Source organism: Pipra filicauda, unplaced genomic scaffold (assembly GCF_003945595.2).
Source record: "Pipra filicauda isolate LSUMZ 115617 unplaced genomic scaffold, ASM394559v2 scaffold162_size1660881_pilon, whole genome shotgun sequence".
Taxonomy (NCBI): Eukaryota; Metazoa; Chordata; class Aves; order Passeriformes; family Pipridae; genus Pipra; species Pipra filicauda.
Window position 1 is genome coordinate 39,189 of NW_024104129.1, and position 27,654 is coordinate 66,842.

Sequence of the window (27,654 nt, forward strand, 5' to 3'; positions counted from 1 at the left end):
TTTCCATACTTTTAGAGCAGGCTAAAATATTTAGAACTGTAAAAAGTGATAGAAAAAAGACATTAAGTATAAAACTTAACCAAGTTATGTGTTATAATGCACTCTTTTAAAGAAAGTGCTGTAATATTTTTTGCTAATGTGACACAAATTCCTCTAAATGTGATTGACACAGAACTGCCAACAAGTGTAACCAATGACTGCTAACCTTTGCCTAAGGAAAAAAAAAAAAAAAGATAATTATGACAAAAGTGCTAAACAGATACCTTATTCATACATATAAGTATATACTAAATCTGCACAAATGATACTAAAATTCTATTTTATAGCCATAATCATCTGGTTGTAACAGAAACATTGGAATTCTCTTGTCTCTACTTAACTACTGCAGTGTATCAACGGAAAATCATCCTATTTTACAGAGCTTACTACTGAACATCTACCCAACAGATTAAGAATATGGGTTTGAGATCTAAATACTCCAATCCTCTCTACACCTTAAGTAAGATTCTTCAGACTGAATCCATGTTTCTGTGTAGTCCTTCTTCAAACAAGGCTCACACAAACTCAATCTCATAAACCATTCAAAATATCAAATCACCTTTGATAAATAAGACATTTCCATCTTCTAATGAAAAAGCAGAAGATAAGCAAAGCTTTAAAGTTTATCCAGGGCTCTAACACACCCTTGCTGCCACATGCACATACCCTTCTGAAGTTACTCCCTAACTGCCCTACTTTCCATGAGATTCAAAGACATTTAGAAACTGTATCCTTTACCTTTCCCCATCACTGCTGTGTGTGAACAGTTAAAATGTTCTTCTAGGTGAAAGAGGTACTTGTCTGGGGCAAAGCAGCTCCCACAATTTATGTGTGTAACATCATCTCAAATATTTCTCAGTTCTCTTTGAAGAAATGAGTTAAACAATAATAGAAAATAAATTATTTAAAATCAGACACGGGTAGTGAATGTAATTAGGTAGTTTTAATTTTCAATGGTGTATGCAAAAAGTTTTAGATATTGCAATTTTTAACACTCCTTCATACTGACTGCAGATGACTAGAGTATGTTAAACTGCTTTGCAGGAAGATCACACAGGCATGGGACTGCAATTATGTATCACAATACCCTTTTCTGGGTTCACAGCTCTATTCATCTTTTAGAAACACTGAAGGACAGATTGGACATAGGGGAACGGATTAGCCACAGGACGACCTGTATTTCCACACAAAAGCCTAAGTGTGGAAAAATGGCACCCTGTCTCACCCATTCTTCACTTCCTGAAAAAAACATATTCATGAAAATAGACATTTAAACAGCTCTTTCCCACTCATCTCAGAACAAGTATTCATTGTTTCTTAACATCATTTATACAGCAGTAACGTAATGCTACTACCAAATTGCCTCAATTCGAAAATGTATATAAGAATATTTAAGAATTACAGTAGGTCTACTTAGAGGAAAATCTAAGTTCAGTATAGGAACTAAAATGAAATTAACCGTGTGAAAAACTCTCAGTTGACTCTTGCAACACACAATCTTATATTTAGCAATGTGACTGAAGGAGGACTTGGTTCTGGTAATAAGTTTCAGCTAGATGTAATGAAAGTTCTACACACTATAGCCATGCAGTACAACTGAAATTATAAAAGTAACTTGTGTTAATAGGTCATAAGAGTGTAACATAACAGATAACATCAGTAATTCCAAGTGAGTAAAAGGAAAATGAACACAGAAAAAGACATATGGTAATTATACGATTTTGTACAAAGTGAAGATTATGTCAGTTTTCTGTTAAGATCTGCCTCTGGAAAAATAATAAGCAGTAAATATTATGAAACATGCAAAAATGGAAAGAGCATGCATTAATAAATTAAGTCGGAACTTTAATTAATTTTACATGTCATTCTTCTTAAATCAATTGTCTTGCATACAAAAGAGATGCTTTGTGTATGAACTTGTACTGTCAGATTGTCTCAGGAGATGTGTTATCAGCTAATCTGATCAAGCCAGGCAAACTGGTGGCTTATTTGAATGTTCTTTGGGACTGCAGGAAATTATCCTTCTGCACAAGAAATAATCAGATTAAAATGTCCAAGCATTTAACTTAGGAATTCGACCACACAGCTGAGTTACAAACAGCAAGCCCATGTAGCTCATTAGGTTCCAATGGGAAATTAATCTTTTTGCCAGGAAATCAACAGTCTAACAACATCATGTGCAATGAGACATACAGTTCCTAACTTCTTATATAATTATAATGTAAAGGGCTAACTCTGACATCAGAAAACAATTTCAAATCTTCTGAAAGTAAGGTAACAGCCATCTCACATGTATTCTTTTCTATACATATTTACTTAATAAACTGATGTGGTAGGCATATGGTTAAATCATTTGCTAGTCCTTCCTTCGCACTTTTTCCCTTTCTTTTCTTATTGAAAGTAATATAAAACACCAGGTTTTAAAATTAAAAAAAAAGAAACTATAAATCTCATTTTGCAAACTGCTTACAGTTTAAATTACTGCTTATAGCTTAAATCCACCATCTATTTCTCCTTCTCTTATATGCCTGCATTTGAATATATTATGCTTAGATCAATCATTTTTATTGGATATTTTAAAAGTTCTTCATAAAGAAAAAGCTCAGTTATACCATGCAGACTTTCATTCAGCTCCACTAAACTATTTAGTGTCATTATTGGAACTACAGGGAGGAAGGAATAAATACACTGTTGAAGCAATTATATGGAAGGGGTCAAAATGCTATTGTGGAGATTAGCACCCATCAAAAAAAGTCTGAAAACTAGCCCAATACAAGCAATCTGTATTTACAGTCAGTATACAGTTCTCAGGGTTACAGAAAGCAGAAATATTTCAGAAACAAATATAAAAAAACTCATGTAATTAAGTTATCCAACGCACTCAAGAGCTTCAGTTTACTCTCTGCAGTCCATGTTAAGAATAGCTTTAATTGCTGGAGAAATGTAAAATGTGTTAAAAGCCCTTTATGTACAGCTATCGTTTCTGTTTTTGTAAAATAATTTACAAGCTTTCTACTCCTACAAACCAAGAAGAAATATTTAAGGGAAATAAAATGCTTTTTCCTTTATGGATTTTTTACAGAAACACAGATCTCAAGCAGTGAAAGACTGAACAAAAAAAAAAAGCAGCATAATGGCAAATACTGTCAAGAAACAGCCTGAAATTCTAGAAAATCTCCTCAAAGCAGGCCATGTCATTAGACAGATATATATAAATACACTCGTCTGAGCATTTTAAAAGAATGTTAAATAAGTCACTATGTGGGAGGCATTGCACACAATGCAATTAGAGTATGGGTAGGTTTCTTAAAGGAAAAATCTTTGGCATTGGAGCTATCTGGAAAATGCTTCTAAATTAATCAAATCAGGCAAATCAGTGTTTATTAATTCCATTAAAAAAAACCAACTGTGAAAATGTACAGTCTCGCACTTTTCTTGCAGTGACACAAAATTAAAACCAGTACCGATACTTCAGTGGTTGCAAGGTTGTCATTTTGCCCAGCCTTGAGTGAAACTTTGTCCCAGTCACAAGAAAAGTTTTTTCCCTGCTTTGCACAGGCAGCACTCAAGCTGAGCTGGGCTCCTTTTTCCTGCAGCTCTAATCTGAACTATACTACAATGCTAAGAAAGAATAAAGAGGTTCACCAAAAGCCCCATATTATTGTTTTCTATTTGTTAACATTGCTTAGAGAACAGCACTGGGCTTTCCTATACACCACCAAATATATATACATTTCTCAGTATTCACAGTTAAATCTCAGACTACAGTTTGCTTTACAAATAGGCAGTGGAATTTTAGCAGCTGGGGAAAAACAAAAAAAGTACTTTCCTGAGGAAAGCAAACAAACAAAACAAACAAAACAAAAAAAGAACAATACAAGGGTTACTCCCAAAGAAAATCTCTCTACCCACTTAATCAAATATAATTTTTTTCCACCCAATTCAAGTAGAGGAAAAAAAAAAAAGAGGAAAGCCTGCCTCACAATCCAAACTATTTTCTCCTGTAAATTGTCATCACAATTTTTTGACCACAAGGTGGAAAAAACAGGAGCCTTGAAACCATGCAAAGGCCTTTTCCCGTTTCGGGGCAGCAAGGAGAATAAGGAAGATGCTGAATGCCCAGGATTTGCTCTGCCCTGCCCTTTCCATAGAACTTTAGTGCCATCTATTGAAAACGTACTGAATGAGGAAGAGGGAAAGGATGCCTATTGATTTAGTATAAAAATAAGACGTTTACTTGTTAAGGGTTTTTTTGGTTTATTAATATTCCCATGATGACTACTGTTCTGTGGTCATCTGATAGCAACAAATATTTTCTATACATGTCCCATAAAGAAATGAGACGTCAGCTAAAACACCAAATATAAACATCATAAAGATTTCATATATATATATAATATATATATATATATACACACATTTACCAAAAATGTAAGTCTAAAGCTACCTATTATCTAAAGCAACGAAAATGAGAAGGCTTTAACGGAAAGGAAAAATAGCGTGGAAGCACTGCTGTAAATAGAACATACTGGAAACGGTAAAAATAATTAAGGCACCTCGTAAAGACCTTAGTATTAAAGAACAGGGTATGTAGACATGCAGATATAATTACCTTCTTTAAGAAACTGTGAGTGGATGACAAATATAAGAAAACAGCAGATCGCTGCTCCTGCTAGTGCCCATAAAGCTTTCAAGAGCTGCATCTCGGTCTGAAACTCAGTAAATACCCAGAAAGTCACACAATGAATTTCCACAGCGATGCATCAACGCTTCCCTCTGTGCGCCAGGCGCGGTGGCTCCCGGCAGGGACCACACTCCCGAGCAGGGCGGGCGAGCCCGGGGCTGCGGAGGAGGGGCCGGGGCTTCACACCCCGCGCGGGGGCAGCGGCAGCGCCGCGCTCCTCTCGCCGAGGTGGCCGGCGCGGGGCCCCATGAATCAGCGCTCCGTGTCCGCGGGAGCCGCGCCGCGCCGAGCCGGCGGCGGGGGCAGGGAGCCGGCAGCGCCGGGCAGGGTTGCGCAACAGCGCCCGCTACGCCGCGGGGGCGCGGGGCCGCCGCCGCCGCCGCTCAGGGCGCGCCGCCGCCGGTCGGCGCGGGGCGCGCAGGGGCCGGGCCCTCCCCGCCGAGGCTCCGCGGGAGCCGCTGCAGCATCGCCGGGCTGCGGGCTCCGCTCGCTCGTCGGGCCGCTGTTCCGCTGCTTGCTGCCACGGCTCGGGGAGGAGAGAGTGAGCGGAGAGGGGAGGGAGCGGGGGGGGGGGGAGGGAGGGATCTCTCTTTACTGCAACTTCTCCCGGCTGGCGGCAATTTGTTGCACCCCCTTTCCTCCTCCCCCGGCTCGGAGATCCTCTCTAGTGCGGGGTTTGAGAGGGGAGTCAGTTCACCCCGCCGTCTCCGGCAAACGCGGCGCCGCTTGGGGGCTCTGGCACAGATCGCTGGCCTCCCCTCGGGCTCGCAGCTTCCCCGCCGGGGCTCCTGGTCGCCCGGCCCCGGGAGCTCCCCCGGGCGCCGTGCCCGGCCCCGTTCCCTCGCCCGCCGCTCGCCCGCGGGGTCGGCCCTATCCCGGCGCCGCGCCCCGGCGGTGGCACCGCAGCGCGCCCGCCGAGCAGCCGCGCCGGCTACGGCGGGAGCTCGCTCAGTCTACAGGTTGATGCCTCCGCTGCAGCCATCCCCGCGGAAAACAGGAGCGCAAATGAAAGAATGCCATAAATCAGGGAGAAAGGGAAAAAAAAAAAAAAAAAAAAAAAAAACAAGGCTGTGATTTTTCTGCCGCCCTCCCACTCCAGGGGAAGGACCCTGCCGCGGCCGCACGCTTCCGTAGAGCAGCCGGGCGGGGGGGGGCGGGAAGGCCGGAGAGGTGCTGCGATGCGGGACCGCTCCGCGGCGGCAGCGCGCTCGGCCCCGCCGTTGCAGGACCGGGGTATCCGCGGCCGGGGACAGACGCGCCGCGGCGCTCCGCACCCTGGGCCCGCTCCGACGGACGGGGCTACCCAGTCACCAAGCCCCGGTGCCGCGCAGGCGGGGCGGTGCGGGGCAGGGGTAACAGCTGCACATTGAAGTGCCGCCGGCCGCACAGAGGGGGCTACCCGAGCTGTGCCCGTACCCTCGGCCTGCGCAGGTGGGGCGGCTCCGCGCCCCCCGCGTTCAAACGCCGCCGCTGCCCCGCGCAACCTCCGCGTCCCCTGCGTGCCCTGCACCGCGGCCGGTGCTGCCCCACGGGGCGGAGCGCGGGGAAGCGCAGAGCGGAGCTGGGGCGGGTGTCGGCGGGCGCACAGTTCGGGGAGGGGAGGTGCAGCAGAGAAGGTGCGGGCAGGGTCAGAGGAGGTGCGGTTCGCAGCACCGCGGGAAGCTGCCGGCACAGGGTTGGCGGCCCGGCCCGGCCCGGTACAGCGGCGGGTCCTCCCCGCCGTGCAGCCTCGCGACGAGCTGGAAGTTGCGGTGCTGCTCAGCCTGGCTGTAGATTCACTGGACAACATGGGCAACGATGATAACGCACCGACGGCCGGTTTGCTACCCCGGTTTCTCCGGGATAGACATCCACAGTTTTGAGGATTTAAACCGAGTAAGGGAATAGTTGCGCGCTGAGAGCTTTGTTTTCATAGCGCCTTGGTTACACGTCTGCATTTATTACGGGGGATTTTTCTTTTTAATACTTAAATATTTTCTTAATTTTAAGAAACCGGAGGGTTTTCAGATGCTTGAGAGGGCAGATTAATAAAAGATCAGTATTTTCATTGGGCAAACATCTCCCTCGTTGTTGATGATGTCTGTTAAATTCATCCCTGTGCTTTTTGGTTTTTCACAGATAGCACAGAGAAACATAAAAAACAACCATCTTTTGAATTTTAAACTTCACACAAATCCCTATAAAGCCATATATTGCATTTACTATATTTGAAGATTACAGCAAGACAATGTTAAAGCAATGTCATAGCTACACTAGAGAAATTCCACTGTAAATCTTTCATTCTGAAATGTACACTTTGGTGAGAAATTGGCCATGTTTGGGCACAGTTTAAGTTGGGTTTTGTTTATTTGTCTTCTGGGTGAAAGAAAAAAGTGTCGAGTAGCTGAAGGAAATTCACACTTTTATACTTAAGCAAACATATTCATTCCTCCCATCCCGCCCCCCCCCCCCCCTCAACGACATAGCAGCTTTAAAGTCCACAGATAAGTGGATTTTAAAAGTGTCAAACTTAAGAGTTTACACAGCCCAGGATAAGCAATATGTATCTTTCAGTTTGAACATGGTTAGTTTAGAGAGAAATCCTCTGAGAAATTTTACCCATTATTTTTCTTTTTGACTAAAACCATATGAAGACCCCCTGTCAATGGGTCAGAATCTCCAAATTGCTTGCTCCTTGCTCCTCTTGAGGTGCAAGATGGTAGCCCTTTGCCCATTTTAAACTAGTCTTACTTCTTTGCGCTTCTGAATTAGACAAATACTCCTGGTATCTGGAGGCCTTCCATAAGCATGGTATCAGAATGTGGCACTGTGCTCCTTGGCCACAGGGCAGTCGCTCTACACACACACTAGTGTAAGTGGGAGCAAAATCTGTTTCAGTGCTCACACTGTACAGAGATATTTAGTCTCATAGCAACAAGGAATTCCAGAAAACTTCCCATTTGAGAGGACAGTGGTACCTGGCAACGCCGCCACTTGCTGTACTACATATGGTTCACTCTGGGTTTTGCGTTTTCTAAATAGCTTTGGACTTTTTAAATAGGGTGATTAAAAAATTTCCATCTTCAATTCCTTTACTTGTCACCTCCATAAACACTTATAAAATATTAAAGATATCTCAAGTTACCAGCGTAGACTTCTCTGGAAGACTTTTCTGAATAAATTTCACTGATAACAATTCCCCTTTATCTTTCAGTCTATTAAGATTTGCGTCCCCAGCTAATGGAATAAGACCTCTCAAACAACTTCTAAGCTGCTTAGGCCATGACAGATTTACAGACCTATCTCACTGTGAGTTTCCAGATTTTGTCCAGAGCTCCAACCCCACCCATCTCCAGCAATACAGAGGCAAAAGGCTGTGATCCTAGTAGTAGCTCCTGCTGGAGAACCACTCCATGGGAGCTTTCCCAGTTGTGTTTAATGCTAAAGGAGCAACATTCAGCACCTGAAAGCTGGTAAAGGATGGCGATGGCATTGGAAGACATTTCTGATACAGAAGACATTTGCAGCTGGGAAAAGCAGTGAGGAATGCATTTTCCTGATGATCAAGGAGCAAAAGCAAATGTGTAAGAGATAGAAGTTCTGAGATCTTACAGGAAAGCCATGCAAAAATGAAACGCATAATTTCCGTATGTGTGTTCTCTTTTGGAAATACAGCTCATTTGTTCTTTTTACCAAAAATTCAATGAGTTCTACAGAATTACTAAAACTGGAACTCTGTAGCAGCCTTTGCTCAAGTCTAAGCATTTTAAAAAATTATCTATACTCTCATTTATTTTTGTGAAAAGATTCTACCAAACTTTGTAAGATTTATTCTTCACTACTAAGATATTTTATAAATAAAAATATGCTAAAATTCCTGGAAAAGAGTCACGTTCAGATTGTATTTCACATACCTATAACTAAGACCCTAGTATGTTCATATGTGTCAAATGCTTTTTGCGTAATTATTTTATTCCTGTTCATGCAATAGACCCCCAAATTTTGCATGGCCAATGCAGATCTAAATGCAGGAGCACAAGATATGACATTAGCCCATTTTCACTAATGAATTTGGAAACTACTACTGTCTTGGAAAAAAAAGTAGAGCAGACAATAGCTATTATTAGGTTATCCAGACCAAACCTTTGCCAATGCCCACTGGATTTCATTTTTGTTACTTTTGAGTTACTCGGGCAATAGTCTGTCACCAGTCACTTGAGGTGGTTATTCCAGCCCAGTGGTTCTCTCAGCTGGAATGTTTCTCCTGATGCTAAGATTAACATTTTATTTTGTTGAAATTCACCCAGTTCATCTTTCACATATGCATGAAGTGGCATTATAAATCCTTTTCCATTTTGAATCTAACCAAAATAGATGATATATTGAATATATAGGAACGAATACAGATGGATATATTTCCACCAACTAGTTTTTGCAGCCTTTGAGTCTTTTTTTAACCCCTCTGTTCTCTGCATACCAATGGCTGGCGTTTCTTTGCTTCTGAGCTAGTCAGAACTACAGCAGTCCTCAAAATTTTATCCCTGATCTTCAGCTGATGCTGGGCAAGTGCCACTGGAGTAGAAATTAATATCTAAAGAGATGCTATTAATCTCTGGTTTGTGACACGATGCAGCTACCATAGGAATCACGAATACACATCCATTTGACCATATCCTTTCATGAACATCTCAATTTTTCACCTGTTTTTCCTTCACTTACCAAACTGGGTGATACATTAATATGTCTTTAATATTTTTTGACAGACCATACCCTGCTTCCTGTTCTGGCTCCTAGTGGCAGATCCATAAAAGGGTTAGCATAGTCTAGGTGATTTATAATAACCAATGTGTAATTTCCTTGTTACAGTACATGTTTACTTAGAACATTTGATGGCTTATGGGGCTTTTTTAAGTAACTTTGTTTCGTTTTGCTTTTCAGTTGCATTATTTTGCTGTTCATGTCTTCTTCCTGCCATCTTACTGGCTTTCTATTCAGGTATGATTTTCTTTCTCTTTTCTATTTATAGAGAAAGAATTGTGCTAGCAGTTTGTGCCATGTAGACAGTTGTCCACTGGGAACTCGGTGCACTTTCTCCCGCATGGCAGTCACTAGTTGGTAACAGTTTTTGGCCACTACAGACAAAGTGACCTGCCTAAGAAGAACTGAAAGGTTCTGTAAGACCCCTCTCATCCCTTGAACCACTGGGAAATTTTCCCAAAACACATATCTGAAATGACATAATATGCCAGTTACAGGTACTATGTGTAGTACAGTCAAACTATGCTCCATGTTTCCCTATCCATGTTGTACTCATGGATCATCCTCCTCATATCTGTCCACCACGCAATCTCCCTTAGATAATTCAAATCTTTAAACAGCTCAATTCCTAAATGTTGCTTTTGTCCTCTTTCATTTTATTTTATATGCTCAACCTGTTACAGGGAGCACCTCGATTTGCAGTAGCTGCTCTGACACATTTAACAGCACAATTATAGATGACTTGGTAACCACCCATTGACTAAAAATAACCTAGCAACTGAAGACACACTTGGGTATTTATACTTAGATATCCCAGAGGAACCCTTCACAGCTCCTGTAGCTGGGGAAAACATATGTATCTCACCAAATGCAGTAGGCTAGGAATCCTCAGGGGTGGGGGCGGGGGGACGTAGGGGAAGTGATAACATTGCACAGCTGAAAGATTTTCCAGACAACACTCTGCCAGCTAATCCAACTCTTATCCAACTAGCTCTGCAATTAAGGTTTCCCACCGAGAACAATGACAGCATTATGACCTGGGAAATTTTCTACATAGAAAAACCTCAATGCATCTGAGATTAAAAAATTTAGAGCTTTAAAAAATCCAGTTCCTACACTGATGGTATTTGCAACCAGTACAGATCCCAAGGAACTATAGTGCCAGTATGCATATGAGAAAATATATGAGCTGTAATGAATGAACTAGCAGTGAGGAGGGAGCTAGGCAGCATATACTCTGTGAAGAATCTGCAGTGCTGAAACTCATTCTTGCCTTCCAGGGCAGAACTTTTTATTTTTATTTTTTTTTTTATATATGAGATGTACCAAGTTTTTACACAACCTGTTTAATGTCTGAAGAAAGAGGCAGCTAAATGACGTGATTTAATTTCTGTGATACATGACTACATATGATACGGCTGCCTATGGATAGTTTTATATTTGAGAGGAAAAAGAAACTCATAATTTAATTTAAAGAACCACACATATCTTAATGGAGAACTTGTATTACTGCAGCATCTGTCTCCCCACCCTTTCCTGCTCCCAGTTTCTTCTGGTTTGTCTATAGCTTTCATCTATTCTTGTCTTCAAATATGACTTCATTCACCTAAAAACACCTGAATAGTTAGGAATTTACGTCAAAAGGAGAACTCCTAATCTCAAAGAGAGATTGTACAATGTCTTAAGGGCCTTTCTACCTGCCTCCAGTTGTAAGATTATTGTCTTGAAATGATACCAGGGTGTTCAAGGCCAGGTTGGATGGGATTTTGAACAGCCTGACCTAGTAAAAGATGTCCCTGCCCATGGCAGAGAGCTTGGACTAGATGATCTCTGAAAGTCCCTTCCAACCCAAGCCATTCTATGATTCTATGATAATTCAGAGAGAGCATACAACTATTGAAACTCACAGTTAAGACTAGTGTGCAAGGCATAGGCTCAAGTATTCCAATGACTACAGGGCTATTCACAAAAATCACAATGAAATCGAGTGGCTTATCCTTATATTTTTTATTTTTTATATATTTTGAAATCATCTGGATTTTTAAACACTTCTCAAAATACAATTGTTTACTCTGTTTTTTAGAAAAAGGATTTGTATTATAACCGGGATGATTAAACATATGAAATTAAGGGAATTTAGTTATCATGCATAGTTTCCAGGATCAATTCTTGGAGGTCTAACCAAAAACTACACATGTAAAATGCCGTAACATTTAGGAAGTTCTTAACTGAGAATGAGACACAGAGAAAGCCATGCTGAATACACAGTAACTCTATGAGTCACATCACAGCAAACCTTTATGGAATGGCCAATAGCAGTCATTGTATGGAAAAGTTAATAAGCTAATAGATTTGTGATGTTTGTTGCTTCCTCTCATCTTATTGGAGGGGGAAAAATAAAAAAAATCCCAATTCTATAATGAATTCTACTGTACAAACTCATACTCACTGGCAACTTAACCAATAAGCTCTTTCATCCGTTGCTTGAAGTTTAACCAGAGAACCTTCTTTATATTTCTTTAGCTTTTGACTTTCCACCTCAAAACCTGGATATCACAAAAATTGATCAGGAGCTGTGGTCAGGCCATAATGGCCACTTTTAATTCTTTCCATTAGTGATTCTTACTGTAGTGTGTAGAAAGGGGAACTGCAGAAAAAGTGGAGCATATCCAAAACAAATCAGGCACCTCCACGGTAAGTTAGAACAGGTTCTGAATGCATGAGGAAGAGACAACAACTGCCTATGTAATGTTTGAGCGTGTTGGGTGATATTATTGAGGGAAGAAGTAATCTTTTGTTCCTATTAGGCTAGGAGAGGGGAAACAAATATTTTTCAAACAAATGTTAAGTGCAGATTCTTTAAAATTATTCAAACCCTCAATATTAACAGTTGAAAATTGTTACATGCACAAAATTAACAATTATTACATTTTAAGTATGAATTAAAATGAGTTTACCACTATGGCACTCTTTTTTTTTGACCTGAAAACTCATGTTTTCAAGAGATCTACACCTGCATCAGACTGACATTAAAAGAGACACAGAATTTTATATATTAAGTTTCTTCTGGGTGTGTATTCAGACATACGTAAAGGTGAAATGGTTTTTAAATTTACAGTCTTTAATCTGAGAACACAAACTTGTTGGTGATTCTGAAATATAAAACAATCATTGTACAAGCCATTCATGTATAATATAGTCCACTAGTTCTTGATAGTAAAGAAAAAGAAAAATATTAGGAAGTCTCTAGCTATTATTAAATACGGCCAGTTAATACTAAATTTATTAGACAATTTTTTTTTCATAGGATGAAAATGGATTACTGAAACTTAATCTGAGATTTATTACCGGACCCTGTAGAATTAACACATTGGAGGCCCATCTATTTACACCTGAGTGTGACAATGGCAGGAGCTTCAGATTAATATAACCTTCTCTTGCATGCACAACCTATTCATTATTTGCTTGTCTGTTTGCTTTTGTAGGAAGCTTATTTCTTCTATTTACCAGATACCTCAGGAGGCCTATAACTTACTACAGTTAATGAAGCAGCTGCCACATAGCACCTTTTCACAAAACTTTTTGTGAAAAGCTTGTTTTAAGAGGTAAGCAACCTCTTTGGTTTTGTTTTAAATTATGCTGTTCTAATAGGAACCATTTTTCTGCATGCTTACATCATTTTAAAATAGAAAGCTTTAATTACAACATGAAATGGAACATGTAAGATTTTGGCATTTAACAAAAAAGTCAGGTATTAAAATAGGACTGCTGGCACATGAGGAGTGACAGTGAACAGCCGTAACTAACTTCTGTAATAATCCTGGAGATAGTGTAGCTGATTCAGCTGGATTTCAGCTGGATAAAACATTACAAAGAGCATTATACAACATTGTAAGAAATCCTTCTCTATAGCAGAATATACACTCTCCCTTGACACTGCTTAACCTTAAATAGAGGAGTGAAGCGGAGTGCCAGGTCCTGGGAGGTTTTTGCATCACACCTACACTGGACTTTCCCAATCATCATACTTATCAGCAGGCTATTGAAAGCTTTCTTTGATTTCTTCACTTAGCGCACACTCAGTGAAAGCCCCACATGAACAGCCCATGTCTGTACTGTCCTTCCTGCACAGGCTCAAGTTCACAAGCCATATGTTTTCAGTTGCCTGTGGACATATATGAAAGGGGAGATGAGTCATGATAACTAATTGTTCCTGACTGAGGCGTATAAGGTAATATGTAGATAGTAAAGATGATACAGGCATTACAGCTTGAATGCCACTGTAAGTCTTAAACTCATATATTGGTTAAGCCATGCCTGCACTAACAGCTTTGACCTGAAAGTAACAGTAAAAATCTGAGTACGATTTACCTCACTGGTGTACTAATATAGTGTTAATGTGACATTAGATTAGTATAATATTATACATTGAATGGCTACTATAGTAGAAGTAGACATATCAGAAGTGGGTAGCAATGATTTGAAGTTTTTATGTACGAATTACCACATACAGATTATATACTGTATTTAGTTTTTTTAAATTATTTTTACCTTTTCTTTTTTACCAAAAAATGTTTATTTAGTTTTGTTTAGCATTTCAGAGGAAACTAGTATAGTCTATTCTGTCAGTAAAGTACAGAATAATAGGTCAGTAACACAGTTTATAAGCCATATGCTCTCAATCCATGCCATAGTGCTTTGAGAATGTGTCAACACTCAGCGATTTCCTTACCCAGCTCAAAAGCATCTTGGAAGCACCCCGGGCAATGTCTCATATACAGCCATTGAGGGTTATCCGCTCCAAAATAGCTGTTAAAATCTGAATGGAAGAACCATAAATGATTCAGTTGAAATCATGTCTGAAAATGCAAAAGGAAACGAACACAGAACAAACTATATAACATCAGTGGGTCTAACAGCGCGCACACCTGAAGATTTAGAACTGAAGACTTTGGTGTTTCCCCTTACAGTCACCCTACTGTATCTAACAGCTACTTTAAGATGCTGAGAATACTACTCATAAAATTGACTCTCACTAATTTTTAGAAGAGTTTTTTTGCATCATTTCAGATGTAAAGTTAACCAAACACATCCAGTTGCGTCTGACGTAAATGAAACTTAGTAAAACAGTCTCTCTCCCCACTCTCTCCTCTTCTTTTTGAAAGAGGTTAAGTATTCATATCTTCCCTACAAAGGACTTATAATATAGTACACAGCACTTACCTAGTTATAGCCTTCCTAGTAGAACCGTGTTAAATAAGAACTCAAAGTCTAATGCCACAAAATTCTGGATCCAGACACAGCTTACTTTTTGGATTTTTTTTTAACTTTACGAAGAAACAGGGATAGAAAAAAAAATCTTTTCTTTTTCATAGAAAACTAATGGAATTCTATTAAATCAGAACAAATCAAATCACCAAAACACATGACAATTACTTCTAGAAATGAGGGTCTAGCAAAAATCAGTATACTTACTGGAATAACTGTTATGGTTAAAAAGGAGATCTTAGATTTATTTTGAATGACAACCACATTTTGTATTGTTTTTTCTTTGCCTACATGTAACAGATTTTTATTTTCTTCCATTAGGAACCACTAGGTTTTAAAATATTTTGTTTTCATAATCACTTCAGAACAATAAAAGGGGCAATATGAGAAGCAGGTGTGTACTTTATGTAGTAAACTGAAACATCAAATAGTATGAGCAAGATAACGTCTAATTGTGTATTAAGTATCACCTAGAGATCAGCAAGGGAGAAGTTATTTTGCTGAAGTAAACATGTGCAACTGGTATCAATTCTGCAGACATGCCATAGGTAAGATGTTTATCAAAATGTAGTCTTATCGAAATAGATAGAATCAGTATATGACCAATGACCTCCTATTGTGAGAAACAGCTGCAATTTACTTTGCCATAAGAAAAAGGCTTTACCCTTTCCAGATTATGTATCCTGCTGCTTCTTATATAGAGAAGCATTCTTGAGAAGGCAGTGACAAAAACCAAGTAATGCAACTGTAAGAGCTTCAGTATGTTTAACTGCTTTATTTTCCTTTTCCAGGTATACTATTGAAGATGTGTAATCTTCTTTTTGACAGACACAACATAAGACAAAAATTCTTTCACAGAAATTTGAATTTTCCACTGTTTGTGGTGATAATATTTTTTTAATTAGAATCATAGAATCATGGAATCATAGAATCGATTGGGTTGGAAAAGACCTCCGAGATCATCAAGTCCAACCCTTGGTCCAAATCCAGTCCATTTACTAGATCATGGCACTCAGTGCCACGTCCAATCTGCGTTTAAAAATCTCCAGGGATGGTGAATCCACCACCTCTCTGGGCAGCCCATTCCAATGCCTGATCACTCTCTCTGTAAAGAATTTTCTCCCGATATCCAACTTAAATTTCCCCTGGCGGAGCTTAAGCCCGTGCCCCCTTGTCCTATTGCTGAGTGCCCGAGAGAAGAGACCAACCCCCACCTGGCTAGAACTTCCCTTCAGGGAGTTATAGACGGTGATGAGGTCACCTCTGAGCCTCCTCTTCTCCAGGCTAAACAACCCCAGCTCCCTCAGCCTCTCCCCATAGGACTTATGCTCCAGTCCCTTCACCAGCCTTGTTGCTCTTCTCTGGACCCGCTCCAGCACCTCAATATCCTTTCTGAACTGAGGGGCCCAGAACTGAACACAATACTCAAGGTGTGGCCTCACCAACGCAGAGTACAGGGGAAGGATCACTTCCCTGCTCCTGCTGGCCACGCTATTTTTGATACAGGACAAGATCCCATTGGCCTTCTTGGCCACCTGGGCACACTGTTGGCTCATGTTGAGCTTCCTGTCAATTAGTACCCCCAGGTCCCTTTCTGCCTGGCTGCTTTCCAGCCACTCTGTGCCCAGCCTGTAGCGCTGCAGGGGGTTGTTGTGGCCAAAGTGCAGGACCCGGCACTTGGCTTTATTGAACTTCATCCCATTGGAATCAGCCCATCTCTCAAGTCTATCCAGATCCCTCTGCTGACTATCAGATCTGAAATTTGTAAACAGGTATCTTTTTTCTTATGAATTCTTTTTCAGACTATAGTAATCTTTATCATCCCAATTATTTTTGTGTCATGCACACAGCATCTCAAAGAGGATTTGTTTGGCACAAGATATAAAAATTCCCTAATTTTTAAGAAGATAAAAGTAATCCTTTGAGTTACATTTTTCCTCATTTTGGTAGATATTTTAGTGTTGCTGCACTATAAAAATGTGTTCGTAAAGGAAATTTTGGTAACAAAGAATTTTACTAAAATAATGCTCAAGAAACATAAACATGAATAAACTAAAAATTCAAAAGACATGTTAGGGTATATAACAACTTAGACAAAATACTGGTTCACAAACAATTGTGAAATGAAGCTTCCTCTCCTTGACTTCACTGATACCTTTTTATTCAATCCTGCATCAAGTAATATTATAAAATTTGGAATTCTGATTAAGAATCCCCTAAAACAGATCCTGCATTTACTGACAAACTGAAAGAAAAGACGGCTGTACCGAGTCTTTAGCTAAATCCAGAAAACAGCAATCCATGAAGCTGGGAGCAGCCTGATGGTTGTGCATTCAAGAAGATTGAGAGTTGATATTTGTGGGTCCTTTTGTAATAAGTTTTTACAACACTGCAATAGTATAGTTTACTTCTTTCTTTCATTTTTAGTTCTTCTATCCAGAGTGGTATATGTTATGTATGTATGAATACTACAGGATATCAACCCCATTCAACGTCAGTGCTCATAGAGAGAAGAAAAAACAAAAAAATAATTACAAAGCTTTCTTCTCCTGCATTGTGAGGAAAGTCTTAAGCATAGCTTAAACTAACAGTCATCTTGAGAAGCATTTACACTATCACTCATATGGGAATGTTATTAAAAGCAATTCTATTCAGCACATATTCAAACAACAACAGTGGATGGATTTCACGGCAAGCAAGCAATCTCACGAATCAAATAAGACCTGTTCTCCTGTATGTTTACATCTTGTAATTAACTGCAATTTGCTGATTTCCTACAGTTGGACATTTTTTAAGACCATGTCATTTCTCTGCATTTAATACAGTAGGAGAGGACATAGTATTTGTTCCCATCATTGGGACATTTATAAGGTCTCTATCTTCTAATGATCTCTTGCTTTCATAAACATTTTGGTTGAACTCAGCCCTCAAATTAAAAAGCTTTTCATGGAAGCACAACAGATGTCTTGTTTTCTGAGCCTCAAAAGCTGCATAGCCCTCATTTATTGTCCTCACTGACCGCTCATGTTATTCTGGATCTCTTACTTGCACAGTTTGTCTGCTGCCACTAGTTTCTACAAATAAAAAAAACCCAAGTTATAGCAAAACAAAATCTTTTATGAAGTCTTAGCAGAACATTTTCCCCTTGATTGGAAATCTCTCACCAAGTCCTCTACAAAAGCCTTGAAAATATTGAATACTCTTTTTCTGTTCCTTGGTGCTAATGCGATGAACCCCATATTCAGATTTTAACACTGACCAGCACTCAGCCAGGCAGATTATCAAATCAAGTTAGAGTGGCTTACCAATTTACCTCACATCAGCACTAAAGCAATACCTTTTTGACCTGCTGTAACTGTGCAGTGTCTGAACCAAACACATGTGAGTGAAGGTTATTTCAGAAAGAAAGGACAGACTGAAAGCACAGCCTATAACCACAAGCGAAAAGTAGGGTAGACATCTGAGCAAACTGTTTAACCTTAAAGCCAATTAGGCAATGAAATGACTTGCCTGAGGAGGTAGTTTAGACAATGTAATGAGAAGTGTTTAAAATAGAATAAACTATTTGTGAGACAGATACAGATGTAAATAATCCTCCATGTTTTGAACTAGATAAATCAGGAGAGGTATCTTTTCTATTCAAATGTCTGACTATGAAATGGTATTCTCTTTCTTTGGGAACGGCTTTCGAACTTATGACTGTTTACACCTATTCTGAATACTAAAGTGAAACTGCACTCCAAAAGGCAGTTTAACCTCACTGTATCATTATAAAGTAGATTTATTCATCACAAGCATCTATGAAAAACTTCCAGCAAAAAAGTCCTTAGTCAGGGAGATGCACATTGTTGCAAAAATGGATTGTTTCTCTAAGTGCTTATATGGCCCCATTGCTATAGCATCCAAGAGCCTTACAAACATTAATGAATGTATTCTCACAACACCCCTGGGAGATAGAGATAGTATTATTAGCTAATGCACAAAGAGTAGCTTGTCCAAAGTCACACAGAAAGTCTGTGGCACAGCCAAGACTCAAAACTGTGATTTCCTGCCCATTGCTGTAACCATGACTATATTCTCCTGCCCATATACAGCATTTCAAAATATGTTACATATAACCTCAGATCTTTACACAATAAGCCTTTCTGTTCAGCTGTAGATCCAACCACTGACTTAATAAAGAAAAATAACTTTGTTTATCGGGAAGCTTCATTACAGCAACAAATTTGCAGGTTACTGAAACAATGACAGTTATATGGACCATAACTGGTACTTATATATGAGAGCAGAGAAAGAGAATTCCCTGATCATCACATTCAGAACAAGAGGCATCATATCCAGAACATGACTTTGATACCAAAATATTTTCCTTCAGATAATGTAAAGCATTACATTATACAGAGAAGTCTTGTTTTGAGAATAAAGGGAAGGAAAAAAAAAAAGAAAGAAAAAGAAAGGCTAGCTGTATTCCCTGAATAGTTCCTTTTGGATAAACTATTTCTGCAATAATAAGACACACACAGAATTTTCACTTTTAATGAGGTCAGATCTGGAGAGACAACTGCAGTAAGTGTATTTACACCTGAATATCAGAGAACAGAATTGGACTTATATATTTAATATTATAATCATGTAAATATATGATATCAAGATATATATATAGAGAGAGATAGATTTATTTTGGCAGTCATTTAGATTCATTTTGATGAATTCAGAGATCTGATTAAATGATAACAGGATTCTTCTAAATCAGAAACACATCAACTTGTCTTTATTTTGACAGAGGTGAAGCACAAGTATTACATTTTTCCAAAAGTGCTAAACAATTAAAAAAGAGAAAGTAGAGAACAACTGCAAATAATGGAAAAAGGTGTGAAGGTATAATGGATCACAAAGTGAATAATGATCAAAAAAATACCCTATTGTTGTAATGAAGTGGAATTCATTGGCAGAAACAAAAGGCAAGGTAAGTAGTGTCTCCTGAAGTTCTCATCACAGCACTTTTCTCAGTTTGTGGCTTCATCTTTCAAGAAAGATGTAGATAAATTAGACCTCATTTTAATTCGAGCTACCAGTATAGGAAAGGGGATTTATATTAGATGCTAATTGAAAACAGCCCAGCTATCAGGACAGTTAAATGATGGATCTGTTTATCATTTATAGGGAATCCACATCTCAACAAGCGTTTAAGAACAAGTTAAATAAATACCCATTGGAGTGATCCTAATTCACATAAGAGAACAGATTGTATCCTCAGATCCATTTCAGCCTAACACATATATCTGATCACTGTAAAAATAGTACAAACAGTTATTCAGATCACTTATTGTCCAAGAATCCTTGTCATAGAATCTCTTATTTCTTCTCTCCCCATTCTATTACTTTTTCTTTCCTCTTTTCTTTCTTCCTCCTTTCCTCCTTTCCTCATCAGATATCTCTTCTTCAGCCTTCCCCCTGTTCCTTCTATATGCTTTTAAAATCACACATCCCTTCTTCGACTGGAAATTCCTGATGTGCCTACCTTTAGCACCCTTAGCATAAGGAACATCCTATTCTTAGAGACCAGATACCTGTTCCCTACGGACTATATAAAGATCCAAATTTAGATAAAATATGATTTAAGCTCCTCATATCCTCACTACAGGACCAGAAAAATGCAGTGAGTGGGTACTTCTGGGTAATTTTTATTATAATTTTTATTACCAGAGTAATAGAAAAATTAGGAAGATAGTCTGTACATTAGCAAAATTATCAGATTAGAGAAAAAGAGACTCTTGCTATTAAAGAGCTTAGGTGCTCATTAGGTTGCTGGAATAGCTTTTCATTTTCTCTGGTTCTTCCAAGTATAGGACAAGACTTTTTTGCCTGTTCACTACCATCACAGCTACCTGTTCACATTTCACATGCAAAAAAAACCTGCTCTGATTTAATCTGTTACGTATGGATCACTCTGTTTCATAAAAAACAGTGTCACATGAAAGACAAAAGAGTGGTGTCCTGCACCATCAGTTTGTCTCATTTCTTTTGAGACTGTTGTAATAGGGGCTGGATGGAGAAAACTGGAAGTGCACTCAAATGAAAGAATAATAGGATTAAATAGTTCCTAGTTTTAAGTGAAATGCACTCAAACAATAGTGGAGAAACTGTTTTTAACAAAGGACTAAAGGAAAACTTTAAACTTGGAGCACCCCCTTGGACTGTTTTGTAAAACTGAGATCAGGCCATGTTTTCTGGTTAGAACAGGTTACTGTATTCTTTGTCCTGCTTTGTTCTCAGAGATATACAGCTGACTGGGAGAAACTATTCAGTTATCTGAAATTATAGACAAGCCATATTATTATCAACAAAGGTATTTTAACTTTTTGAAATAGCAGCCTACAGAGCTGCTATTAAGAAGGAGTATGGTCCCTTATACAAAAAATTCATTTTCACTTGGAGTATGAGTTATTAGAATGTCTATATTTATGTGCAGTTTAGAAATGACAGTATAAGGGATTAATTAAAAACCTGCCTCATATGGAAAGTCTAGAAGTGCACACGTGGAGCAAAGTCCTCACTCGAGGAGAAAATCAGCCTTTGCCTAGAATGTGCAGGAACCTGCAGGATGCTTTTCAGACAATCTGGAAAGAAAGATTACTGAAGTTAAAGTGGGTACCAGAGAGCCCACTTACAAGATGTTAGCAAGGGCCCTCTGCTGTGAAGTTTGTGGAGTGCCTGGCCAAACACTAATGAAGAAACCCACAGGAATCCCATCCTGGAAACTGAAAGTTAAGCTGTTAAATATGAACATATGGAGCTAGGCAAGCTGTAGGAGTCCCAGCTAGTTGTGATGGTTTAGACAATAGCACTCGTCATTCCTCACAGGATGATCATATCAATGAAAGGAGTCTCAGAATTGTGAGTATCAGTTAAAATGGATGGCTTCACTTAAAATGGACAACCACTATTGACATAACCAGCAAAGGGATTTATGACAACTCAATGAACAAAAAAACCGATAAAATTTCACTTGACATTTGGTCATGATCAGCATTGTGCTCATTTTACCAGGAGCTAACAGATTGTCAACAACATGTAGGGGTAAGATCTTAGAGAATGGCACAAGCAAAGCAAATCCATTCTCTCTCATGAAAGGTGTTACTTTCATTGCTTACATTAATAATCTCTGATATGGCAAGACAATCCTTAAAGAGTCAGAAATCTAGTCATGGGGTCATTTTCTGTTACTTTTGGTTTTGTTTGTTTTGTTCTGTGTCTATGCTTGACTGTGGGAAAGTACATAGTCTTTCTGTCTTCACACAGAAACCAATGGCCCAATGAGTGAGAAAAATGTGAGGAATCACTGCTAGATAACACATAGAAGCTCAAAGTGAAAACACGAGTCTGCCTCAAGTACCTTCATTTCACTGAAAAACAGATAACTTTAATTTCACAGTGTCACAGAATCACAGAGCAGTTGAAGTTAGAAGGAACTTCTGAAGATCATCTAGTCAAATCTCCCTACTCAAGGTCAACTGGTGATGCAGGTCACTCAGAACTGTGTCCTCTGTGAGGATGCAGATCACCACACCCTGGTGAACATCCTGTTCCAGCGTTCAATCACCCTCACAGATAAAAAAAAAAAAATTAAGTTTCTTGTATTTAAATTTATGCCCATTGTCTCTTTGTCTCCTCATAATAATTTAGGTAAAACTTAACCAAAATAGAAGAAATCAAAGGAAACTGTTTCTAAGAGAAGAGGGTGACAGAAGCTGTTGTTGTTCAGCTTAACAGTAGCATGCAATACTAGCTAACACATGTATCTACAGGCCACTACAGCAAAGATATTTCTTCCATGGGTCCACAAAAATTATACTGCAGTCAACTCCACATGAGTCCTGGCAATAAGTTACATGGATAATGTGTTCTTGCTCCTAAACTTTATTTATTATTTATGTTACATGCTTAGTAGGAAAATGACACCTACCTGACTAAGAAATAGAAATCTTCAAAACACTGCCAAAAGTTTATACTAAGGCAGCTAACAGTAATAATTGCTAAAACTGGAGGTTTAAAGGAACATTTTAAATCCCATGTGAAACACGCATATAGCATATGAAAAATGCAAATATCAATATGATTTTCAAAGTTTCCTCAAAATATCAGAGATTAAATTCCTAATGACTGAGTAAAGACGTTAAGGAAAATTAGAGCAAAGTGTTAATTGCATCTTTAACATTCTTCTGATTTTATTTTGTTCAATTAAAGATTAATATTTTGAACTTTTCATCACTAATGAGTAACATAGGAGAGTAAAATCACATTCCAAAACAAAGGATTTGCAGAGAAGCTGAGAGACAATACCACATCATGCTCTAAATGTATGTAAAAAATTAAAGGAAAAGATAAATAAATAAAATAAAGTGATACCTTAGTTTGCTTCCTCTCCCAAGCATTAAAGCAGAAACACTTCAAGGAAGGACTTTATCACAACCCTCCTGAAGGTTTCCATGACCCCAGAGGATGCAGCGTGTTCCACAAGGAAGAATAGCACTACAAATAATTGTAATCAATAATATTTATTATAAAAGCACTTTCAAAAACTCTTATCTGATCATTTCTATATAATTATAATGCTTTCTGTGCCCCTAGCCCCACGCTCCGCTTGCAGCACTGCCGCCTCGCGCTGCCATGAGCTGTCCCTTCAGCACCACAACCCACCACAGCGGCTGTTGCACTTCTTAAAACCCCTCCAATCTACTCCAGCCGTTAATCGTCTCATAGAACAAGAGGGCTACCACCGTATCCCAACTCTAGAGATATACGTTTAAAAGACATTTAGAGATATACGTTTAAAGGACATTTTAGCTACTCAAATTGAGTTCTGAGTTACACACATGTAAAATCAGTCATTTAGAATGAAATAGAAACACTGATAATTTTATAAACCACTATTTTTATAAAAGACAAAGAAATTCCTTCAAAACTATGTATTTGATAAATCTGTATGTGTTTGAAAATCCTGTCAGAGCTGCAAAGCAATAAATAATTTCTTCTCAAAAACTGAGCATGCATAATAGCATTCCTTTAAACAGCCAATTAATTTTACCAAACCCCACATTATAAAAATTCACTGTTTATATAGGTGATAAAACTAGATTTTCCTTCCAAAATATTTAAGCATCTTTGTGACAGAAAATACCTTCTCTGTAAGCACTAAAAAGATCTGAAGTAATGTCTTTGATGTGCTGCAGAACTGTGGCTGTCAACAGAAAAAATGCACATACATGATGAGATTAAAAAGTCCAGGTTTAAAGCCAGCACTAACTTCATATTAAGACTCTAGATAGACCATACAAATAGTTCCAAATTCTTTGGCTTCTATTGAATATTTATACCTACAAACACTCTTGCAAATTCCAGGTGTAACTGAAGTATGATAGTTAAAAAGAAATTAGGTTTGCTCCTTGTTGATGTGATGAAGAGATTGTTCATACTGGAAAGTTCAGAACTCCACCTTGTGGTGATAATTTTAACTATATGTTGAAAACATCTGGGGAGACAAAAAGGAACACTGAGATGCAATCAGGGGAAGCAGGAGAAATTCAGGTTTGAACTATGGTAAATAAATTCTATTGAGGTTTATTTGAAGAACCTTAACATTCACTTAAGATGTGCGGCAATGCAAAACCACATAATGTTTTCTTCCAGAACAACACAATGTGTAATATTCACTGTGAAGACAGATAGGCTTCCATCACTGCTTCACTTTTTCTGTCAAGTCAAATGACTGAAAGTTAGCCCATACCTATCTTTACAGAGATCACTCTATGGGTTCCTTTAGCTTTCTTCTAGCAAAAAATGCCAAGCATTCTGCTGAATTTGAATTGTTTAAGGAAATCTAGACTGACCATCACCCATGCAATAAATGAATAAAAATTTTAAATAAATAAATGCTTTATGCAATAAATAGCAGATAATCAACAACACAAATTCTATCACTCAGTGTTTCTATATTATAAGCAAATAGCCTTCTAGCAAAATATCTGTCATTTTTATTACTAAAACAATATGAAGGCAACAGAGAATCTAAGCCTCTGGAAATTTTCTCTAACTTAAACCAAAATGATCATAGAATCAGGTTGATGCACAGAAGCTGAAAAGTCCATATGCATATACAAAAAAAGGTTCCAGGTACTGCCATTTTATTTCTATGCTGAAAAAAAAAAAGTCAAAAAGGCAAGAAATTGATGTTTTTATTTATAATGTGGTGGTTTAGTTTTTCATTATACTATAGAATAGGAGGTTTAAGGGTGACAATTTGGCCAAACAAGCTACAAGCTAATATGTCAAATTCCTAGAATTCTGCAGATGCTCTGATTTATGGTTGGTTGTTTTTGTTTTTTTTTTTTTTTTTTTTGGTAAGCACAATAGGTTTTGGAGATTCCTGTTTCCTTTCATTATACTGTCGAGTTGTAACTGAGAATCATATGTTCTACTGCTGATGTATCTTTGTAGAAAACATAAATTGAATTAGCTCACTTATTAAAAAAAGCAAACCAAAATACTACAAATTTATCTAGTAATACCATTTGGTTTGTCTGTTTGCTTACACTATTAGTTTAACTAATTATTTTACACAGAAAAATCATTACCATTCAAAAAAAGTCTTTTCCTGAGGAAGAGTCCATTATTTGAACCTCTTCAGTCACAGAAATGCTTAAGGTAAAAAAAAAAACCCAATGAATCTTGCCTGCCAGAGATCCTCTGCTTTTCAGTGTAAGCAGCAAATACTCATTTCTGGTCAGATATTCTTTCATTACTGGAAGTACCAGTGTGTTGCAAGAGATATGAATAGTTCTACATATCATCGCATACAAACTGAAGGAGAACACACCATTACTATTCCTTTTTATGCATGTCTAACTCCTTACACACAATCAGGAGTCTCCTGCAGGATGAGGATACCGAGAGCAAAATAAAGACACTCCACCTGAGTTCAAGAAGTATTTGAACTATGCTCTCAGGCACATGGTCTGATTCTTGGGGTGTCCTGAACAGGGCCAGGAGTTGGACTCGATGATCCTGATAGGTCCCTTCCAACTCAGTATATTCTATGATTCTATGTTAATCTTCTTACAGAAGACATTAGAAATAGAGTCTTAAAAAAGTCCTCCTGTGTTTACTGTACATCAGAGACCATTGTCCCCTAACAGCTCACACTGAAAAACAATATCTGCAGGCAAGCACTGTGCACCCTTAGAGTAAGTATTATTTTAGAAGACCATTGTGTAAAGCTTAAAAAACAAGGACCATAACTTTTCCACAAATAAATGAGTTAAAGCCTGTCCTTGGCATATAACCTCATGGAACACCATGTGAATAGAGTCTTTAAAATTAATCCATTACTATAAACAAACTAACATAATCCTAATATACAAGACACATGTCCACTGGTACATTTCTATCCTGGCATGAAAGTAGTAGGAAAAGCAATAAATAGCTTACTTACAAGGATTGCAGACAACTATAAACGTTCAGGTCATGACAGAAGGAACGTTTTACCCACCAAAGAAGAATCAAATCTACAAAGCATCTATAAAGAATAGTAAGCTTTCATTAGCTTTTAGCATGGTTGCCTCAATGAAATGTTGCTACCATTATTCTGTGTTGCACAAACAGTCACCAGAAGGAAGGCCTGCCAAAGTTATGCATTCAGTTGCAGCAGAACTCTACAAGACAATAAAGGCTTTAATGGAAGGAGTGAAATACTTTTCTTATCTTCCTACGGTTCCCATAATGACCAATGCACCCTACCTTGAGGCAGCTGAATTAAAATTGAGCTCAGTGTATGAATTATTGAAACATAATAGACATTAGGCAAAATGCACAACCAGAAAAGCACATCATACCAACACTTCTCCAAACTCCAAACATGTAAATTTGCACTTTTATGTGCTTCAGTCACCAGGGTAATAAAAGGTTTCCTAGATCTCCTCGCCTTTCAGTCTCATCTTTTCCCCAGCAATAAGCCTCCCTCTCTTCTACTACACTCAGATTCCTGCTGCTAGCCTGCCCACAGAGCTCTCCTCACAACAGCAAAGTAGACACAACTTTCCTTTGGGACTTTGATATTTCTCTATCTTATTTTCAGAATTTCCAAGTTCAAAAATCACCAGATATCCATGTAACTTTTCTGCTTTATGCTGCATAAGCATAAAAAAAGAAAATAACGGAGAATAATAGCAAGTAAAGCCCTATACTGGGTTATTACCTTCTTGGCTCTGATGGATTTACATAGCTTGTAAATGTATTATTTTTGTTTCAGTATTTCAAATGCCCACTTCTAAGGATGGTTTATATATGCACTCTGTCTATGAGAGTACTTAATTTTTTATTACAATTTTTATGATACAATGAGTTCTAGAGAGAATCCACTGGCAATAACTTAGGGCTAATTTCCATGTGAGAAATTCTTTTCTCAGCAAACTTAGCCTACATGCCAAATTTCTACACAAAACAATAATCAGAATCCATTTAAGCGCTTGCTTTCATTGTTGTCAATTGGATATGGACTGTCTCTAATTATAGATTTTCAACAACCCAGCAAGATTTTTTTTCAATTTCTTAGGGATTCCACTCATTTGCCAAGGGCCAAGGAGTCCAGCTGAGCAGTGTTTAGGTACCTTCTTCTGCGCTGAACCCAAGTATTGCACCTGCTTTGGTACTGCCTCTTGCTGACTGCAAGATGCTACCCTTTTGCAAAGCCACCATTTGTGCCTTACGCAGCACCGTTAGCCAATGTAACTGACAATCCCTCGCACCAGGAGAAAATATAGAAGTAGTTTAAGAAAATATACTTTACAGTAGAAATTCCACCTTTGAAAGGAAACCCTTAACAAAACTAAACAGAATAAAGTCCTGTAAGCAGAACTTATGTTTCTTGA

The 27,654-nt window shown here is 38.6% G+C and overlaps 1 protein-coding gene and 1 long non-coding RNA gene across 2 annotated transcripts in view; one reads left to right on the forward strand and one right to left on the reverse strand.

Annotated features, from left to right (window-relative positions):
* The window catches only part of TAFA5 (TAFA chemokine like family member 5), a 149,369-nt gene that overhangs the window by 27,454 nt on the left and 94,261 nt on the right, over nucleotides 1-27,654 (reverse strand). The window contains exon 2 of the mRNA XM_039379286.1: nucleotides 14,193-14,279. Coding sequence (XP_039235220.1) covers nucleotides 14,193-14,279 — 87 coding nt within the window. The remainder of the gene's footprint in view (nucleotides 1-14,192; nucleotides 14,280-27,654) is intronic.
* On the forward strand, nucleotides 9,641-15,659 carry LOC120322866. Its single transcript, XR_005562806.1, has 3 exons — nucleotides 9,641-9,697; nucleotides 12,946-13,065; nucleotides 15,520-15,659. It is a non-coding gene; the product is annotated as an uncharacterized LOC120322866 (long non-coding RNA).